This window comes from Boleophthalmus pectinirostris, unplaced genomic scaffold (genome assembly GCF_026225935.1).
Source record: "Boleophthalmus pectinirostris isolate CB_2022bp ecotype Guang Dong unplaced genomic scaffold, ASM2622593v1 HiC_scaffold_16, whole genome shotgun sequence".
NCBI lineage: Eukaryota > Metazoa > Chordata > Actinopteri > Gobiiformes > Gobiidae > Boleophthalmus > Boleophthalmus pectinirostris.
In genome coordinates this window covers 28,406,438-28,428,280 of record NW_026571095.1, presented here as the reverse complement: position 1 = coordinate 28,428,280, position 21,843 = coordinate 28,406,438, and the positions used below count along the sequence as shown (strand labels likewise).

General features: G+C 38.2%; 1 protein-coding gene across 4 annotated transcripts in view; it reads right to left on the bottom strand.

Moving 5' to 3' along the window:
- Positions 1-21,843, bottom strand: part of usp33 (ubiquitin specific peptidase 33) — a 73,937-nt gene that overhangs the window by 27,376 nt on the left and 24,718 nt on the right. For 2 of the 4 annotated variants that reach the window (XM_055151827.1, XM_055151831.1), the window contains exons 8-14: positions 16,500-16,613; positions 15,417-15,495; positions 6,717-6,924; positions 4,008-4,235; positions 3,705-3,851; positions 2,836-2,951; positions 765-917 (exon numbers count right to left, since the gene is read on the bottom strand). In XM_055151827.1, coding sequence (XP_055007802.1) covers positions 765-917; positions 2,836-2,951; positions 3,705-3,851; positions 4,008-4,235; positions 6,717-6,924; positions 15,417-15,495; positions 16,500-16,613 — 1,045 coding nt within the window. The remainder of the gene's footprint in view (positions 1-764; positions 918-2,835; positions 2,952-3,704; positions 3,852-4,007; positions 4,236-6,716; positions 6,925-15,416; positions 15,496-16,499; positions 16,614-21,843) is intronic. The other 2 variants (XM_055151828.1, XM_055151829.1) reach the window with 2 other exon arrangements.

The following is a 21,843-nucleotide window of genomic DNA, read 5'->3' as shown; positions in this document are numbered from 1 at the left end:
CAGCCGTAGTTGCTTAGTGTAATTGTGTACTTTTGGTTGATGCTACTTAACTACATGCTGAATTTGATGTGATTTTGCTGATAACATTTTCAAGTGTCCGTATTTCTAATTGTTAAGCAGTAAGTATTTGCAGTTTTCATAATGCATTTCAAGGTTTGAGCCCAACACAAAGCAAAGGTTTTGTTTTAGTGACATTTGGTGAATTGCTGGTGGCTGCGTGACCTTTATAACAATGAAAAGAAGGACGGCGTTCACAGAGCAGCCGCGCACACACGCACACACACACACACACACACACACACACACACACCACCCTGGCACAGAAGCAAGCGCAACAATGCCACAAGACACTGAAATGACTCTGCAATGCTTTCCTTCGTTATTATTCTGCTATCATCTCAAAGTGAAATCTAACTCAAATTACTGCTTCAACTTTATGCGAGGCCAAACTATTCAGCTGTCTCCTTTCGGTTTTATCTGAACATAAAACGAAAAAATTACAAGCGAACTAAAAAGGAGAAAGGAGCCAGGGAGATATTTTAAAGCCTTATAAATACTTGAGGTTTTTAACAACGTTCAAACAAAGAGACACTAAAAGAGTTAACCTGCATTCGGCATTCAATGAGGAGGGGAAAAGGACACAATAACCGCAGTAAAGTTGTTTTCTGATCTCTGTTATAATGTTCCCTCATCGAAAAAAACAAAGATGGATTTGTGTTTTATATCATTCGCACATGTTTAACACACAAATCCTACGTTTTCACCTTCCTGTATTGTCTTGTGGTGATACAGGAATTTCTCCACTGTGGTTTTAAACTTCGTACACTTTGGGGTCCCCCTGGAAGAGCTGGAGGAAGTGCGTGTGTGTAAAGGGAAGTGTGGGCCTCTGCGCTCAGACTGCCGCCTCTGTGACCCAGCTACGGAGAAAACGGAAGGAAACGGATGGATTTTTGAATGAGTTTTCAGACAGTCTAAAAACTTGTGTTTGCTTATGTGTGCACTGAGTCAAGCAGAAGTCGAACCAAGTCGTTGTTTTGTAAGTCTCAAGTCTGAAGTCTTTCACCAAGTCCAAGTCAAATCCCAAGTCAAATACAGGCAAGTCCAATTTGAGTCTCGAGTCGCTGGCCCGTGATTAAGGCTGGGTATCATTCAGAAGTTGCCAATATGATACATACCTCGATACAGTGCACATTTGGTTCAAAACGATATATTTCAAATTGATTTGATGCAGTTCAATAAAAAAAATAAAGGCTAAATCATGGCTGTGATACTAAAAGTCTTTGTTAATCCACTTCTTGTGCAAAGTGAATATGAAATACAAACATTTTAATCATAAAAACAGTGAAAATGTCAAATGTGTTGCATAAACAAGTTTCCTTTCTCTGAACAAGCAACAAAACTGTAGCTCTGTAACAAAATAATTTAGTAAATAAACCAAAAAATACTCTTGGCGATATATCGATACAGCAGCCCACGATATCAATACTGTATCATCACATTAAACAATATGACTGATCAATATTTTGAAATTTTTGCACACTCTTACCCATACGTACGGGTATTTATACAAGAGTTGTAGAAATGCTTTTTTTTCTTTTTTAAATGTCTTGACAAGATCTTATTGTGAATCATTACAGTCAGAACAGAAACAATTCAGATTTTTAAAGAGCTTAATAACAGTTATTTTGTCATGTAGTGAGCACTGAAATGGAAGGATCATGTTCTTTGAAGTTCCTGCTGCTTTACTGTATTGTACTTTATATTACTGTAGTACATTTGAGGATACCACATCACAGTACTTCAGTTCTATCCAAAGTAACAAACAGAAAAGTGAGAGGGACATGTTCCAGTTTGTTCCTTCAAAATTAAGCAACACATTTATCAACTTGTAAAGAGAAAAGTATTTTCTAAAAACATATATATTTTTAGGTCACAGGTGTCAAACATGCGGCCCGGGGGCCAGATCCTGGCCCTCCAAGACCTTTAATCTGGCCCTCGGCTGATTTTCTACTAAAATATTTTAATTATATTTTCTATTAAAATCTTGTTAATTTTCTGCGGTGTTTATCACAGCAGCGTCTCCAGCGTCTCTGTACGTGGCCCCTCCCACCAGAGCAGCACAAATGAAGACTTGTCTCTTTCCAAACGCTCTTAAAGGACGATCGTTTTGACTGTTGACCGTGACACCCTCATCAACAAAATGTCCAAAATGAGAAAAGCGGAGCTGAGTGCAGGATTTTCCAAAAAATTTACTTATTCTTATTTGTAAACAAGTTCATGTTAAAATGTTTCTTAAAGTTTCAGATTGTTCATAATATTATAATATTTTGTAAAAGAAAGAGTTCATCAATTTAAAAAGATTTCTGTAATAGATTTGCATTTCTCTGCACCAATACTTAAACTTATTGTTATTTTTGGGGTTTATATGACATGAGTTTTCTGATCCGGCCCCTTTGGGATCAAAATAGGTTGGATACGGCCCCCGGACCAAAATGAGTTTGACACCCCTGTTTTAGGAGAAGCGTCAAGTCTTCTCAAGTCACAGGCCACAAGTCTAAGTCAAGTCCCAAGTCACTGACCTTCGAGTCTAAGCCGAGTCCCAAGTCTTAGTCCATTTTAACAAGTCAAGTCTCAAGTCCTAAAAATAGTGACTCAAATCTGACTCGAGTCCAAGTTACGAACTGCAGGACCCCACCTCTGGAGTCAAGTATCAATAAAAGTATCAAAGTATCAATAATAGGAAAAAAAGCTTCAAAAGGGTTGAAACAAACAAACAAAGCATGCATGTTTTGTTTAGGGTTTTTTTCCTGTGTAAAATGAGAGCTCCAGACTGACCCGGTCACAGGTGAGGCACTGCACGGAGCTGACTATGGTCCCATCGAACACGTCTGAAATGACGCTGCGATATTTCTTCTGTCGTTTGTTCTTTGGTGGAGAAAACGTGGCCATCGCTGCGGATCGAGAAACAAGAGAAGAGCTGATTTAATAACAGGGACTTCGAGGTATCATGTAACTGTAGACAAGCATTTTCCCATAAACTGCACTGAACCCTCCACTGATAGAACATCCTCGAATAATATGAGCAAAGATTCTTAAGGAGAAACACGACTTTGTTTTTTGTTTCAGTTCGGTCTTTTAGAATACAAGTGTTCATGTCGAAAACCAAAAGGTGTCCACTCTGAATTAAATATTAAAACAATTTTCTGCGCTATCAACTTGCATTTATAGAATTAAAGTAGCACCGACATCTACCAAATGTGTACTTAACGAATGGTTTATGAAAATTACAGAAGGATTTTTTGATATGCAATAACTTTTAACTAAACATAGACGGATTTAGTTTACTCAAATACCAAATAATATATCCAAAATCTCCTCTGTTTATTTTTTAGCATCTAATATGACAGTAGAATTATTAAGTAAGAAATTTAATCCTGATCCGATCTATTTTTGAGATTCAAACGTCCCAAAAAATGTTAATCTTGTTAGTTTTTACACATAAATTGCCTCGATTTGTATGAAAATATTACACACATTTATTACTTATATTTATATGAGTAAAGTACACTTCACAAGTTTTAAATTGATATGTCTACATTTTATTTTCCTATTCCCCTGCAGTGTCTTTTGAACTCAAATTCATGTTATCGAATTATAGAATAGGTCTACAGGGCCAGTATTAGGAGACAGGTCACTTTGAGTACCTTTTTTGTGGGCGGGGTTGAGACTGGGCCATCCTGAGGACTTGGGGGGGCTTGTGGACATTTTGGGAATGTGACCCTCCATGGGCACTGGGCTCTGGGGCCTCGGGTGAACCGTGTTGTTGGATAACTGGATGTCTGGGAATGAATCTGGAGGCAAAACAACAAAATTAGCCACATAAGTAAAGACATTTAATAGTAATAAACTGGCATTAGAGGTCTCATAAAGAGGCGCGGGATTATTTTAAGACTGGAAGCTTATTTAAAAGGAACTGAGCATAAAACAAGCTATTCTAGTATGTTTACCTGAGATGCGGCTCTGTACTTTGAGGGCCCCCTGTGTGCTGATGATGGGCGTTGTCTCGTTGGTGGTGTCTATGTCTTTGTCTGCGTCCGTCAACCCCCCTTCTCCTCCTCCTCCTCCTCTGCCTGTGGATCTGTACAAGTCGTTTATCATGTTCTTCTCCTTCTGCCACTCGCGGTTGGCCTGGATCTCCTCCTGCTCCGGGATCAGCATCTCCGCCTCGTTGGTGTCTGTGTAGGCCACAATGGTACGTTTTTGTGTTAATTGGGGTGAAAATAAACAAACATTTTGGGTTTATTGGGGTGGAAATAAACATAATATCCAAGTTACAGGTCGAATCTTTGAAGAATTGACCCCACTCACAATAAGAAGACATGTTTTTCAGCAGTCAGGTTTTTTTTTTTTAACAATATAAACACCAACCTTGAGTGTTTCCCACCATGTCCCACCCACAGACCATGTATATGAATGGACATAACTAATGCTCTAGCCACCACGTTCCAAATAGGAAATGGTTCTTCTGGCTTCTTGTGAATATCGTGGCTCCTCTCTCTCTAACTGCTGCTGTGAGCCTCGTCATTTTGGTCTCAAAATGTTCGTATTAACCCGCTCTACATGATCCTGAATTTTTCATTTAGCTATTTTGTCCCTAAATCAAGATATGAACATAAATAACAGACCAATCAGATGCCTTCATTCCCCCGAGGTCGCTCCTGTTAGTGTTTGCAACAGGTTTGACTGACAGCTAGTGTGTTTTGTTGCTAAGTAAGCTCCCTTCCTGCTTTCCGGTGAGAACATTAATCTATTAAAATAACTGGATAGGGTGTTGCTGCTTGTAGCTGCCTCCAGTTGACATATTGGCCACTCACCGGTACAACAACGGAAAAATCCACTGGGCTGAGAAAGGATTTTTCTCATGAAGAGTAATATAATCATAAACTGCTGGTGTTCGGCTGACAGAGCACCTACAACTTTTAAAAATGTCGGATTTTTTTGGTGATTTTTACCTATTTTTAGATCATAAACTTTTTCTCAGCTCATCTTTCAGCCGTCTTAAAAAACGCTTTATAATCGTTAGCTCCGGCTCCGCTCTAGCTCTTCTCACTCTGATTGGTCAAAGCGATCACGTGATACTCATGCGCGATGCTCAATCGGCCCAGAGCCACTGGAAGTACCTAGACGGGTAAAAGGATAATCTGGAGTCATGCGCCATTGAGCTCGGCCCATTGACTCAAATGGGACCCCGGAGCTTGGGTGAGAAGGACGGGAACATTTAACAACCTCAATCATGGCTCTTGTGGTTGCTGTGATATTCACGGCTGGATTTCCAAATATGGGGCCTGGCTCAGAATTCGCTCCTGTAACCTTAACTTTTTGTTGGCTTTGCTCCTGTAAGGGTGAAAAAATGCATAGCACACTCGGTTGGCCGATGTCCAAATACTTTTTTATTAACGATTCATTCGATTTTCTTCTAGGGGTAATAATGGACTCAGACTTGAACTTTAACAGCCACATCAAATCAATAACATCTGCAGCCTTTTACCATCTAAAAAAACATAGCAAAAATCAAAGGTTTAATGTCTAAAGCAGACTTGGAGAAACTTATCCATGCGTTTGTCTCCAGTAGGTTAGATACTGTAATGTTCTGCTCACTGGTCTCTCCAAACGAGCTGTGCTGAACATCCAGAACGCTGCAGCTCGGGTCCTTACTCGAACTAGGAAGTACGAGCACATAAGTCCTGTGCTCAGGTCTCTGCACTGGCTCCTGTGCCTCAGAGAATAGACTTTAAAGCAGCTCTGTTTGTGTACAAGTCTCTCCATGGCCGAGCACCAAAGTACATCTGTGACATGTTAGTGTCATATGAACCATCTCACACTCTGAGGAGCTCATGGACCGACCTCCTGCTGGTGCCCAGAGTCACGACTAAACAAGGGGAGTCAGCGTTTCAGGTTCATGCAGCTAAAACCTGGAACAGTCTTCCTGAACATGTGAGACAGACTCTTCTGTGACGCTGTTTAAATCCAGGCTCAAAACATTTCTGTTTGACTGTGCATATGACTGAAAGGTTTTCATTCCGCACTCTTCTCTCCAATTTATGTCTCTCTTTTTTAATTTTAATCTTCATGATTATTTATGTTTTGATTTGTTTTTATTATGATTTTAATGTATTTCTTATTCTGTAAAGCACTTTGAATTACTTTGTGTACGAATTGTGCTATACAAATAAACTTGCCTTGCCTTGCCTTAACAAAATAACGTTTCGGCAAAAAAAGCCTTCATCAGATATTTTTCTTGTCTTGGACCACAGCACACAGCCCAGGTGCCCATATACCCCCTCAATGAATGGGAGGTCCCAAAGTGAGGTTACCCAGTGAGTTCAGCCCATTCTACAACAAGAAACAACAGTTTACATAAAAAAAATATTTTATAAAATACAGAAATAGTTTCAGTCTATCGCAAAAAACATCTTAAATCAAACTCCACTTTGCTCCTGTAACCATTAGCATCGGGAACTTCATTTGAGTGGCGCTGAACGCTGTTGTGTGGTGCTTGCTTAGTCCACTTCTTTTATACAGGCTATGGTCCCATAACAAACAGAACTTGTTTTTAACCTTTTGTCCCATTTGAAGTGGTCACTGCACCACCGAGACCAGCAGCTGACAGTCCCCCACCAGAAAAGTGACACAGTGCATCATTAATAATAACCCACCTCCCCCTCCTCCCTGCAGCTCGTTCTCTGCCTTCTCGCTGCTTGCGCACGACTCACAGGACTGGAAATCGTCCGACTGGCTGCGGGTGTCCTCCTCGGGGCCGGTTTCCACAGAGACGGTGCTAGAGCCGTCGTACGGCTCCGGGAGAGGCTCCTTCAGCTCCTCGTGAAGCTGGTCCATCAGGCAGCGCAAGAACTCCTGAGAATCCTGAAGTGGAAGGACACATAAGCAATAAGGACAAGGGGTGAATAATGGCAACCAAAACTCTGAAATATCTGAAACTGCTAAACTAATCACACACATATGTACACACCCATCAAAAGTTTGGGCTCACACTTTAATTCAGTGTTTCTTTTTATATAAATGTTTACAACTTTCTACATGTTATATACATACAGAAGACATCATATATACAAAGTAAGATGTATGAAATTATACACCAAAGAAAAAAAGATTACTCATTTTGTTTAGATATTTCATATTCAAATCATCTCTTTACTTATAATATTTTTTTGAAAAAGCAGTTATCTATTTACTAGATTATCATAAAAACATTCAATGAGAGGATCCAAACTTTTGACTGGTCATATATGTTTAAAAGTCAAAAGTTTGGACACACCTTTTCATTCAAGTTATTATTTTTTTCTTTTTTCTTACTACTTTCTAGAATTTAGATTCATACGATATATATTGAATTCTTTAGTAAAGAAAATAAGTTAAATAACTCTACTTAATATTAATACAAAGTAATGGGTGGCAAATTTGAGGATTTGAATATAAAAAAAAGTAGAAGAGTTATCTAACTTTTTTCCATATATCTTAATTGTATATAAAATGTAGAAAAGTAGTACACAAATATAAAAAAAAAAACATTGAATGAACTTTTGACTGGTAGTGTTTAAACCATGTCATTATAAAAAATCATTATGAATTGCTGAGTCACTAAGGCACGTGCTGTAATAAGACTTAAGCTGCCAAGTTAACACAAAGATCAGTCATAAATCTTTAGTGAGCCTGATATTAAGAGCTTTGTGTGCAAGAAATTAGAAATCCAATCTTTATCTATCCAACTGCACTACAATTTATGCAGAAAAACTTGGTTACACTTTACAAGACGACATACCTACAAATCATTTGTACATGTTTAATAACCACCAATTAAGCACTTACAAAAAATTACAAGTATGTAATCATGTATAAGAGCAGTTAATGAGTAATCACTCCCATAACATTTCTAATTCTAATGTCTTGTACTTGTCCAACAACTGCATGTGGAAAAGAGCTTGTAGCTAAATCTGGCACAAAACAGATTTCCTCTTGTATTCTGTGCACTTGTTTTAAATAAGTACAAATTTTGACATTTATGAATGTGTTATGAATTAATAATAACACTTTAATAATCATTTACAAATGAGAATAAACATTTGTTTCGGGGGGTAAGTCATTTTTAGTAAATGATTAGTTAATGGTTAATAAATATTTACACATAATTTGTTGGTATGCCTTATTATAAACAGTGTAGCTCATGATTTTAATCAGATTTTTACGTATAAATACCAAACAACCAAATCAGTTCTCCTTTCTGCTGTGTCCCATATAATCTAAAGAAAATCATTGGTTTACTAACACAGGTTTTGGTCCACTAGGAGACCATCGACTAATCACCGACTAAAGGCCTACAGCTCCACAACCCTAAAAAACTTCAACATAGGCCTCCAAGAAGAATAGCAGATGGAGCTAATCGAGGTCAATTAACTAAAACATTAAATACAACATGCATCTAAAAACTTTGTAAGGTGAGGTTCTTGGCCATACTTTGCTCTATGATGTAGATTTTTCAAGGTCCTATATTATGAACTTTAAGTCAAGTTAAAAAGTTCTTACCTCCTCAAAAACATACCTGGAGTCTACATCTCCAAAGCTCAAAAAGCTCTGTTTTACCTTGTGATGTCATGAAGCAGTGTTGTTCAAGTTAACAGCTCCTTTTACCTTTAGTTCAGTAGAAACTGTCAATTCCAGGACTGAAATTACCCAAATGATTCTAGTGAAGGTCTATGGAGTTTAAAAACACTGGAGCATTTCCTTTGTTACTACATGACATCACAAGGTGGAACAGAGTGTCTTCTGTTTCATCTTAAATATGAAGGATTTGTGTGTGAATAAAACAAAACACAACTCCGCTGTTTTTGATGAGGAAACAACATTATGACACAGATCAGGAAAACTACAGGCTTAGCAGATTTTATAAACAGCGCCCCCATGGAGACAGGACCTTTTGTTTTCTGCAGAAGATTACCAGAATAATTGTAGCCTTTGCGGTCGCTAATTATGACCATTCAAATTGTGATTTTGACTCACTTTATTCCTTAGTTCTAATTAGTGTAATAATAATTGTTTATAATTGTGCACATCAAATAAATAATGGTGTATGTCTTATTAAAAGGGAAATAGAGTCATCTTCAGATACTGGAGGAAAATATACAGAGTTTCATTGATTTTTAAGGAAAGCAAGCTCACACTCTGTCAGATTCATCTCACACAGAAAAATTCAAGGACAAGGCATAAAATCAATAGCTTCCATTTAACGCGTGGAAAAGCAGAAAGCTAAACATTTAACACCTAAACTCAGCCAAAAACCACATTTCAAACAGGGCTGCTAAACTGGGGAGTACCTGGACATGAGGACATATGAGGAACAGGGTGATTGGTTAAAAACAGGAATCCACGCTTTAAACTCCGCCCCCGCAGCCTCACGTTTGTACCGATACTCACAAACTCCAGGCTGTAATCAGGGTTAGTGCTGAGCTATAGGCGAGTTTCAGCTGACGTCATTGTTATTAAAAGCTCGCGTTGCATGCTGGGAAATATTTTGGTCGGAGGCAAGAAACACGATAGCGTCAAACACAGTGCGTAACCTTGCGTATTTATCCCCGATAATGGTAAATTCCTGCCTCATTATCGGATGCACAAAGAAGGAAAATGTCTTTTTCGTATTCCGAGTGAAAAGAACCGCTAACGGCGAATTAAACGGCTTTCAAACATCCGCAGAGCAAACGTAGAAGATCCTAACAAACCGTGGACTCCAACAAGTTCAACAACACATCGAGACTCTTGTAGACTTTCATCTTTTCTGCTGTGAATGGCCCAGGAGTTTCCACCAAGTCATTGTGGATATCGCCGAAAGTGAATATTTGTCCAGGTAGTTGGCGATTCCGACCAGAAATTTTGTTTGGTCCACCTTTTGTCGGGGTTGAAAAGGGTGATTTGTCGTCCATCGATGCTTCTGACCAATTTCTGGTCAAATCGTCTTGGGTCCTCTGCCGTTAGAGTGGATAAATAACCGGGATCAATACCCTTTACGTGCTTTCTCGCTCCGTCCGTCATGTTGAATTAGTGTTTCTTGCCGCCGACCAAAATAATTCCCAGCATGCAACGCGCGCTTTTGTCAACAATGAAACTTGCTTATATAGGAAAAACAAGAATCATGTATTTTGTTTCCCTAGAATGAATCTCGATTTCCGATTGGATTTTCTTCCACCTTATTGAAAGCACAGACAAGTGGACTTCAGGCAGAAAGAGCAGGATCACTACAGTTTTTATTTCATGTTCATAAGTTCAAGTTTCGGCTAATGGCAATCTGGCAACACAGAGATCGACTAAATTAGTGTGTCAAACTCAAATTCACAGAGGGGCAAAATTAAAAACTGGGACAAGTCGTGGGCCAAAATAAATATTTATGGAAAAATTTAAACAACACCTGCATGTTTTCTTTTCTTTTGAAATATGTAATGTTAAACCTTTTCTTATTAAAATAAATGTTTCATAATAGTTTTGCTTAAACACTGAATTCAGAAGAAACAGAAGATAAACTAATAACATTTTAAATAAATAACGTCTCTATAGCCTATCTGTAGGCGGTGGACCAGCTCTAATACATATTTGATATGACTTTGTGAGCCAAATATAATTATATTGAGGGCCAAATTTGAAACTGACATGTCTAGACTAAAGTTTATATTGATCTTTTGATTTTTGGTACAGTTCATCTTTGGCACCAAGTATTTAAAACTGCAGTGGCCAGTGGAGCAAGGACAAACACTTTTTTTTATTTACCACAAAGCTGCAAATGTACCTAGTTTGCACTAAAACTGCCAACAAAAGGACCTGTGGCGTATGCTGCGGTCTAAGGCGAGAGAAATTATCTGACGAAAGCTCTTTTGCCGAAGAGTTGTTAAGAAATGGGGGAAGCTTTTCGGCCATCTGAGTGTACTATGCATTTTTTTAACTTTTTTTCTCACCATATACACAGTTTAGTAGTAAAAAGAAGTTGATTTAGTTTTTAGTTCCACTTTGAAATCTTCACAATCAATTTGAGCTAATTAGATCCAGTTAATTAAATATATCAACAAATGTGCAATAAACAAAGTAGACAGCTAATCTTCCCCATGCTTCAAATTCACTTCATAGTTTTGTTTATCTGCAATTTCACAAAGCACCAACGTGGGACCCGATACTAATTAAAGTGCAACAAAAGCTAATAATCTCCTGAAACACAACACCTCTCTCAGACTAATCGAAGTCTTTTCTCATTGGACCAAACATGGCTCCGTCGTGCAGACTGAGCTGCTCAACAAAGTGTGACAGTTTAATATTCCTCAGATGGTTTCAGATAAAGGAGGAGGAAGAGCTGCATTCAGCATAAACAACACCATTCACACTTTGTCACGTAAATAACAAGTTTAGGAAATATATAGGGCCCAAGAAAAGCTAAAACAATTATGGCTAGACACTACATTTAGAAAAGAAAAGTTTTTATATACGCTGCTTAAAAGCATGTCATTTTTTCTGTACTGACTCAATACAGTCGTCCCTCAATATATCGCGGTTCACCTTTTGCAGTCTCGCTGTTTCGCGGATTTTTTTAGTAGAATTTTGCATGTGTTTTTTTTTTTTTTTACAGCGTATGAACGTGTATTGCTTATTACGGGAGGGTGGTAATTACACATGGGCGGGTCAGGACTAAAACAGGACTAAACCAGGACTAAATCAGGTCTAAACCAGGTCTAAACCTAGGTGTAAATTAGGTCTAAACCAGGTCTAAACCAGGATTAAACCAGGTCTAAACCAGGTCTAAATCAGGACTAAATCAGGACTAAACCAGGTCTAAATCAGGACTAAACCAGGTCTAAATCAGGACTAAACCAGGTCTAAATCAGGACTAAACCAGGTCTAAACCAGGTCTAATCTTGGACTTAAGAGAGAAAACCCCGAGGAGGGTGTCCGCAAAGTGCGATCGGTCAATTGCCGTTCTTAAGTCCGTGAAATACAGAGCTCCCCGTCGGTCCTTTCTCCTGCGGTCACTTCTGAGCCCATCCCGGCAGTGAGTCCTGTTTCAGTCCTGTTTCAGTCCTGGTTCAGTCCTGGTTCAGTCCTGGTTCAGTCCTGGTTCAGTCCTGGTTCAGTCCTGGTTCAGTCCTGGTTCAGTCCTGGTTCAGTCCTGGTTCAGTCCTGGTTCAGTCCTCCTCTTCAGTCCTGGAATTAGTCCTAGGTTAGTCCTGGTTTAATCTGGGTTCAGTCCGTGGTGTGTGCAGCACAAAAGTTTGATATAATCTCGGGTAAACAGGCGGGTGCGGTGCTGTACTGTGCGAGATCGGGTCTCCAAAAATGGACCCGTGCAGGACTCTGCGCTGTAGGGCTCCATTACGAAATAAATTAATCTTCGGTTCGTAACATAAAGAAGGAGGAGAATAACAAAAGGACGACAGCAGCAATAAGTTTTAAGAAGGATGCACAAAGGGCCCTGTCTGAGAAATGTGTATAAAGTGTGTGGTGACAGCCTTAAAACAGAACTTTATGTTACCATTAGGTCTAATACTTGATTAATCTCAGAATTACACTGTTCAGGAAAGGTCACATTTTGTCCTGAAAGTCCCAGTATGTAACTTTTTTGCATCCAAATTGTACTGAAAAACACGCATCCTTACTCTGAGTACGCTTGCATCTCCACAAACCTGACTCATAGAAATGTTCTTCCTTTGGCTGTGTGGCATAAAACTACGGAGAATCTTCCGAAGTATGATTTTGAACTTTCTACTTCCACGGAATCACGGAGTTGAAACTTTCGACAACCCTACATTTTATAGTGTTTTAGTTTTCATTTGACATAAGTCTGGGTGTCATGGCAGAAAAAAAAAAAAAAGAATTACAAGGCAGTGCTCGGCATAGCACTTTTTGCTTTTCTCCGAGTTGGTGATAGGCAGTAGTTGTTCAGGCGAGAGGCTGAGTGCATTACAGAGGCTTGGCTCTGTCAGTGATTTGACTTAATGCGATTTCTACAACAATAAACGGGCATGGACTGAAAGGGAATAGGCAGGGACAGGCCACAGGGAGTTTTACAGCCCCTTCACAGAGCGTCCTGTAAGGCTCAACGATTTTGGGGAAAATATTCAATTGTGATTTTTTTTTTTTTTTAACCAAGCACTGCGATTGTGATTGTATTTGCTATTATTATGTGATTAGGTAATAGAGGACTACGATGCTTTCAAGTGCTTTTAGTCTTTTTCCATTTTCATTTAAACTCAACCTGCTCCCAAATAATATTCAAAAACCGTTCTGCACAAATGATTAAATTCAAATACAACCTGAGAGGTCAAATGAATTTTAAAAAAGCGATTGTCTCGAACCACTCTCAAAAGCATGTGACCATATCAAAGCTTGTACTAAATTGGTGCGCTTCAAAAAAGCTAAATAAAAATCAAATCTTACAAGTAAACCACGACTATTAACTAAACACATGCTTTTCTTTAACATTACCTTTTCTTTTGATCATAAACAATAAATTTTGTGCCTTCTTTGTCACTGTTATTAGTTTCTACGACCATAAACAAAAACAAAAAACTTAAATTTTTCTCATTTTCATTTTGCTAATTTTGAAACAATTATAACTGATAAACTTCTGTGCGTGAAATTTATTTTACTATATGCAAATATGTGAAAAGTTCCGTGATCAATGTCGATAAGAAATCACATCAATTTTTAAACTATGTCATGAACAGTGGTGGGTTCGTATAAGTTTTTTCTTCTTCTCACACCTTTTCAAGAATTTTCTGTTGTTTATAGTGTATATGTAGTATGATTATTGTTTCTCTTTTGGCACAAACTTGGAAAAATAAATAAATAAATAAACAAATCAAAACATTATTAATTATAAAGATACTCATGTTAGTTGCATTTAAATCCGCAGCACAAATATACTTTACATCCAGTGTTGGGGAGTAACAGATTACATGTACCGGTGTTACGTAATCAGAGTACAAATTATGAGTAACTGTATTCAGTTACAGTTACTGTTTCAGTGAGTGGTAATTGGATTACAGTTACTTTGTGGAAATAAATGGATTACATGAAGGTATTTTCCTGTTTTCACATTTTGGGCTAAACCAGGCCTAAACAAGAACTAAACCAGGACTAAACCAGGACTAAACCAGGACTAAACCAGGACTAAACCAGAACAAAACCAGAACAAAACCAGGACTAAACCAGGCCTAAACAAGAACTAAACCAGGACTAAACCAGAACTAAACCAGAAAAAACCAGGACTAAACCAGAACTAAACCAGGACTAAACCAGAACTAAACCAGAACAAAACCAGGACTAAACCAGAACTAAACCGGGTCTAAACTGGGACTAAACCAGGACTAAACCAGGTCGAAACCAGGACTAAACAGTATGAGACCTAACAGTAGGTGGACATACTCATATAAATTTCTAATTTCTCATATAAAAATCATTTCTCTATCAATAATATTTTTAATTTGGTTAAGGAAAGACTGGACTTTTTATTTTCTTTGCTTCTCTACAACAAACAAAAGTCTGTTCATGAAGTCTTGGGCTCAGCCAATTTGAAGAGAACAAACATGAATTTTCAGGATGTGGTTGATACATTCATGTAGTTTTAAAAAACATGACAATATCAAGTAATCCAAAGTATTCAGATTACATTACTCACTTTAAGTAATTTAATGGATTACGTTACAGACTACATTTTGGGGTATGTAATCTGTAATCTGTAGGGGAATACATTTTAAAAGTGACCTTCCCAACACTGCTTTACATTGAAGCTCCTGCAGGTTTAATTTTCACTTGAACGACCAAAATAAAACAACATGTGGTCAGTGGGTGCTCGTGGAAATGTCATAGTTTGTCACTGCTGTTGATCTAAAATGAGTGACTGAACTTCCAAACACGTCAGATAATATTTTCCTGACTGTTTTTACGCTGTGCAGTTGCCTCCCCTAGTCTGCGCCTAAATCAAACTGTGATATTATATTCTTCTCCAGATGTGTTACTGGGATCTTTGAGATTCGATTCACGACATCCTCTTTTCTCCCGGGTTTACATGCATTTCGAAAAATCTGCTTAAACTGGACTAGGCCAGACATGCAGTTTTCCTGACGTGCATGTAAACGTAGTGACTGACAAAAAGACTGAACTGATTATTTATATATTTGGAATTTTTGACTCGTTTGATTCACGGTTCAAAATCAATCAGGTAAAGGCTCTTTCATCTTGCAGCTCTAGCATCCAGCGGGTTTTGTGTTCTACAAGACCCGCACTTTGTACAACATTTTGATTTTCCAGAAGTGCTTTAAACTCAATGAAAAGTACCAGCATGAGATTTTATAGGAGACACAGTGTACCTGCTGTGAGTATCCTCGGAACATGGGGTTAATGGCTTTGATCCCTTGGAAAAGAGTGGTCGGCACAACGTACGAAGGTCTGCAAAGAGAGAGAGACAAATTTGGTATGAAACTCAGTTGCCACGTTTACATGAGGGCTTTAATTCCAAATAAAAATCATTAAATTCTGAATAAAAATGAATTCCACTTGTTTGTTTTGTTTAAAAAGATCATTTAATGAAAATGATTAGTCAAAATTAAACTTAATTCTCAAGTAAATGGATGATTTGTTATATTTTAAAGGCAAATAAATTTATTCCTCAATCATGTAAACATTTATTCTTCTTAAAAATAATTCCGGTCGTTCAGTGCATGCTCGTTGGGTCGCCTTTATCGGACAATCTGGCTCCAACTGTCCTTGTTTCGGACTTTCATCCACTGCTCTTTGGATTTGTGAGCAGGATGCATGAGTGGGCAGAGGTAGAGCAGCTGTTGTCTCAGTTTGTCTTCTTCCTCCCTTCTCCGACACTCTTCCCTTCTCTCCCTCAGCTCATAGACGTAAAGCGAGATGAGAAAATTCTGGAGCTGCTGCTTAATCATCATCGGAACGGCCGTGAAAAAAGTCGGATCATGTTTGTGTCTGTGACGTAACGACAAACCAAGATGACAAAAAGCCAGTAGCAGCTGAAGTATGTGTTTTCTTCGGGTCAACGTAAATATGTTCGTGAACCTGTCAGAACCCTTCCCCACCCCCAGACATTGAGCAGAATTAAATAAAAGCGATTTAACTTGTTTTCTATGTAAACCTCAATTCGGAATTATTATTTCCATGTAGTCTCTGAGAATATTTTAATTCAGAACTATTCATATGGAATTAAAAAAAACATCATGTAAACATGGCCAGTGAAGACTTAGTTATAAAATGAAGAACAAGAAGTAGCAACATTCATTCATATTAGGCTTTGACAAACTGTACTGATACTTTGCAGCTTATGGCATCACACTCCTGTTCTGTCTAAGGCTCTGTTACTCAAGTTAGACTTTAATCTGAGTTTTGGTTTAACACAATCTGATCATAAAGTGTGGTTAAACTCGATTACCCACCTGTTTTTGTGCCACAGATCTGATACGAGTTTCTGATAACTTTTACAGAGCGCTGGCTTCTTATCCGTCCTCACCAGGGCTCCACATTCGATGAAGAACTGCGTCAACGGCGGGCTGAAAATAGACGAGGAGATATAAATAAAGTCATTATGGAGTTAGGGGCATGATATGTCTGGAGATGCAGACAATAACATTAGCAGAGGTTAAAGGAAGGAGAAGAGAAGGATATGCAGCTTAAAACCATCTGGGTTTCAGATGACACCATAATGATTTAAAGCACAATAATACTTGATACGATGGGGGCAGGTGAAATGTAAATTGTTATGACAGATTTTTGTAGTAATAATGCGAGTTCTAGGGTCTAGTCACTAAAATGTGCGCTAAATGCTAAAATTTCAAACTTGTTTTCGATACTAAGGACTGTTCATACTCAATACTGATTTTAATACCACATTGATAGTTTAAAGACACTCTTCATTTAGACAATAGAATGTGCTTTTTATCATTGAATCATAATATTTTCTATGTAATCCCTCAATTGTCCAGGTAGCTTCCATAATGGCCCATGAGCGTAAACTAGTCTACTGTATGTGGTCTTCTGATACAGCTCAAGATCATTCTGAAGCTCTTCAGGAAAGGTTCATTTCTTTCCTGTGAATGTGACTTTTTAGTATCGATACTTCAAATGTGTACCGTATTTTCTGGAGTATAAATCGCACTCAGTGTCACTTTTGAGCAACTCCGCGACCTCCGGAGGTAAACAGAGCGCCGCTTTCTCTTCGGCATAGCTGTCGTCAGACTCAGCATCAGTTCCAGTTAGAATTATTCCGGCCTTTCTGAATCCCGACAGGATGGATTCAATTGTCTCTGAAGTCCAGACTTTGTCCATCCATCCAGTGACTTCCAGGAAAGTTGCATGGTGCACCCTACCGGTTGTCAGAAGTTTCTCACTCCCTCCAAATTTTCTTTCTGCTGCTCGATTACCGTTTTCAGCCGCATATTTCGCTACTTGGAACTTGTAATCTGCAAAATATGATTTTCTTTTTGGGGGCATTTGTGTTCAGTCTTCTCAGTCGTCTTTATAAGTTTGTTTAAGTTTTAAATTTTCAGTGGTACAGAAGTAATGGTGCAATCGATTGACATGATACAGACAGGACAGAGGCTCTTTCTGCAGGAGACATGTGCAGTAGAGTGAAGTGACAGTGGTACAGGAGGAACAGGAGCCGCAGTTACTAACACACAAGACTAGAGCGCCCTCTTGCAGCTGTCAGTGTGAACATTTTAATACATAAGTCGGAGTATATGTCGCAGGAAACACCCAAACCATGAAAAAAGTGTAACTTATAGTCCGAAAAATACTGTCTAGTTTCTATAAGCTTTAGTTGACAAAACTGCTAGTCACCGATATCTCATCATGTTCAAGAGCTCTTTTAAATGAGCTCTGACTGTTGTCGTCTCTGGCTCACTGTAGTGTGATGTATGAGTATAACCGCGTTTTAACCTGCTGGCAGTGAGCCCAAGACCAGTTTCCTCTTGGGGATAATAATATTTATCTTATCTTACATTAGTGAATTTATCTTCCGGGGATTTCATGGCAAAGTACAATTTAATACGTAGGGAAAAATGACTCTTGCCCCCCATTTGAGAGTACGACAGCATCTTCTAGAAACTGAAATCTACCAACTGATACTTTGCAATATTTGAGTGAGCTGTAAAACAACTATAATATATTTACACTTCTTTGTAATTTAATTGAACTTCCTATATACATTTTTTTCCCTCCGACTGTGAAGGCCTGTTTTTGTCTGAAAATGCCCCAATTAATCCTTACTTTTATTCAAAAAGATGTTAAAACCGAATGAGATTTTCTTTAGCAGTAATTGAACTAAAAGGATATGCAAAGAGGGAAAAAAATTGTGGGATCTGAACATATCCTGTGGTGTATCTTTCTAATCTAAGTGCATATTGAGTTGTGACCCTGGGGTGATGATGAAGAACAGGATTTGTGCAAAAACAAACATCAAAGCTCCATGTAAAAGCGGCCGCTCCCTCTGCAGTCATGATACTCCTCTGCAGTCATGTTACTCGGGCTCCACTATTTTTGGATTAGATTTAGATTGCAAATTTCGACCCACATCTTTGCTGTTTGACTTGAGCCCACATAGAGATGGGCGGTGTAATTTAAAACTCATGTCCCCTGGGTGAGAGGAGAGATGTGTTGCATCCGCCGTGAGCTCATCAGGCTGAAGGGAGGGGGGAGAAACTCACGCTCGCATTTTTGGACTGGTTTTGTCTACAGCAGTGAGCTCGAGACTAATGCAGACAACAAACTCAACTTGTCTGACTGGAGTGAACATGTCTGTAATTAGAAAAGGAAGTAAGAAGAGCTAGTATTTTCAGAAACAAACCAGTCTGAAGACATTCTCAGGTTAAGAACAGGCCTCATGTGAAAGCTCAGAACCTCCAGAATTCACTCCCTGAGCTGCAGAGGCGACATACACTAACACTGAGTCATGAACGGTTGGCTTCTGGCCTTCATAGTCTCACGTAGGGATGGGCATTCGATGAAATTTTCTTAATCGATCGTCGGGAGAATTTTATATAATAACAAGTATCATCATTATTATTACTATTTCTAATCTGCATAAATAAACTCAACTTTACAACATATAACCACTATAGAACCACATCAGCCCGTTTTGAGATTATAATGTGTTTAAAGCAGCTTTGCACAAGTCTCACAGAAACGAAACTTAAAACCGCATGGCTAATTTGCATAAACGAAGTAGAGAAAAAAAAAATGCTCTTGTGCGCTGATGCGGTTCAGCTTCTGTCGAACTAAAAGGACACAACTCAGTGGAATATAGGTGTTTTTTTTTTCTGTGACAGAGGGATGTAGATGCTGAAGGTGAGTCTGTTTTATATGTGTGTCGCGATGTTTTCAGAGATCGTACGTGTGCAGGTTTAGCGCAGCTCTTTATGTCGCAGTAAGCGGGATACTGCGTTTACATGACAAAACTGGGACACTGATGTGCATGTAAACACATTCACTGAGCGGTACAGTGTCTCCAAGGAGGTGCCAGAGCTAAAATGTGGGACTGAGGCCGCAACTCCCGTGTTTGCGCTGTCAGATGCAGCTTCGTATCTACGCACAGAAACCTACATTCAGTTTGTCGATTAGAAATGAACGTAATCAACGAAATTCTTAATGATCAATAAGCAATTAGTCAACTAATCATGCCCATACTTAGTCTCACTACACTTGCTTTATAAACCTTCTCTTTGGAAGCAGAGTCAAAGGGGCTTGAACACTCAAAAATCATACTTTGTTGACTTTTCAATTCCCCCTGGACCTGTATTAATGACGATAAATAAACTTCTCCTGCTAAAGACATCCAGTTGGTCTCCAGCCATTTACTTCCAATGTTTCTTGGACAAGCTGAAAACTTCAACAGCGACCATTTAGATCAGAGAGAAGCATTTTATGTTTAAACCAAATGGATTTCAGCATTGAAATTGGCAACACAAATGAGAGGCTCCTGTGAGGCTCATTCTGCTTTCTGGATAATCGTCTTGAGAACCAAAACATCACATTACAACAAGCACCTTGGCCATCATGTCCGATTGTTAAGATGTATATTTGATTACCTCATAATGTTACACCGCTGCTTTATGTATAATTATCTACGTAAGATACAGCATAGAGATTAGGTTTTCTTAATTAGATTTGCAAAGATCAATATGTACCAATCGCTTCGTCTCATAACAAGTACAAGCAGAAATAGTGCTCAATATAAACCAGGTGTGTTGCGCTGATAAGAAAAATATCAAAATGCACTGACACATTTAATAAAAAAACTGCTCCTGAACATTCTGCCCGACTCTGAGGCAGAACTACAGACACATGTGTTTCTTTAGTTTATTTTTTGTCCATGGAGCGGCGCATATTTTCTTTCAAATTAACTTGAAGTGTTAAAATGGAAACTGAAAGTAGCTTGCCCTTTGTTGCTGTGACTGTGCAGAGCCGAGCTTGCGCGTTAACTAACGACAGGGGGAGATAAAGGACGCTTCAACTCGCCCCACAACAATTAATTTCCTCAGCACAGACTCAGAAACATGATCTTTAAGGAGAGAAATGTTCAGTTCAGCTGCGTCTGATCCAAAGTCTGTATCAGTGACGAATGTTTGTGTAGACTGCAGCGTCCCTGTGGTTTAAATGTTCGCTGGTTTTCTACTCTTGACTTGATTTTCTTGTTTTAGATGTGAAGCTTTTACAGAAGAAAATGTCACTGTGTTAGGCTCGTCACAGTAACACATTTTGAAGTACCATATATTGCTCAGGAACCTTTAGACAATAAATTATAAACACTGCAACTAATTTATACCACTGACAATAACCAAAAATCATGATTTATCCCCCCCAAAATATTCTAAATGTACAATATAATAAAAAATATATATATTAACTGAAAAAATATGTAAAAAATATAAAGATATATGTGTGTTTGCCATTGACACTCTGATAATGTTGTCAAAAAAATCAAAAAATTCATCTATTCTATTCTATTCTTCTATCTAAAAAGACAATCAAATACACTTCTCTATTTTAAGGATATTATATTAAAGGGCCCATATGACGCTATTTTGTGATCTGTGTTATAACGTTGTTTCCTCATCACAAACAGACCTGGAGTTTTGTTTCTTTCACACATGTTTAACACACAAACCCTGCATATTTAGGCTGAGTTCTTTTCTCAAACAGAAAACACTCTGTTTTACCTTGTGATGTCATGTAGTAATTACAAAGTGTTCCAAAAGAAGTGTTTTTAAAAGCCATACCTCTTCACTAGAGTTAGATTTAGAGTTAGATTTAGAGGTAGATTTAGAGTTAGAGTTAGAGTTAGATTTAGAGTTAGATTTAGAGTTTAGAGTTAGATTTAGAGTTAGATTTAGAGTTAGATTTAGAGTTAGTAGATTTAGAGTTAGACGGTAGATTTAGAGTTAGAGTAGATTTAGAGTTAGATTTAGAGTTAGAGTAGATTTAGAGTTAGATTTAGAGGTAGATTTAGAGTTACAGTAGATTTAGAGTTAGATTTTGAGGTAGATTTAGAGTTACAGTAAATTTAGATTTAGAGTTAGATTTAGAGTTAAAGTAGATTTAGAGTAGATTTAGAGTAGATTTAGAGTTAGATTTAGAGGTAGATTTAGAGGTAGATTTAGAGTTAGATTTAGAGGTAGAGTTAGATAGAGTTAGAGTTAGATGTAGAGTTAGATGTAGAGTTAGTTAGAGTTAGATTTAGAGTAGATTTAGAGTTAGAGTAGATTTTGAGTTAGATTTAGAGTT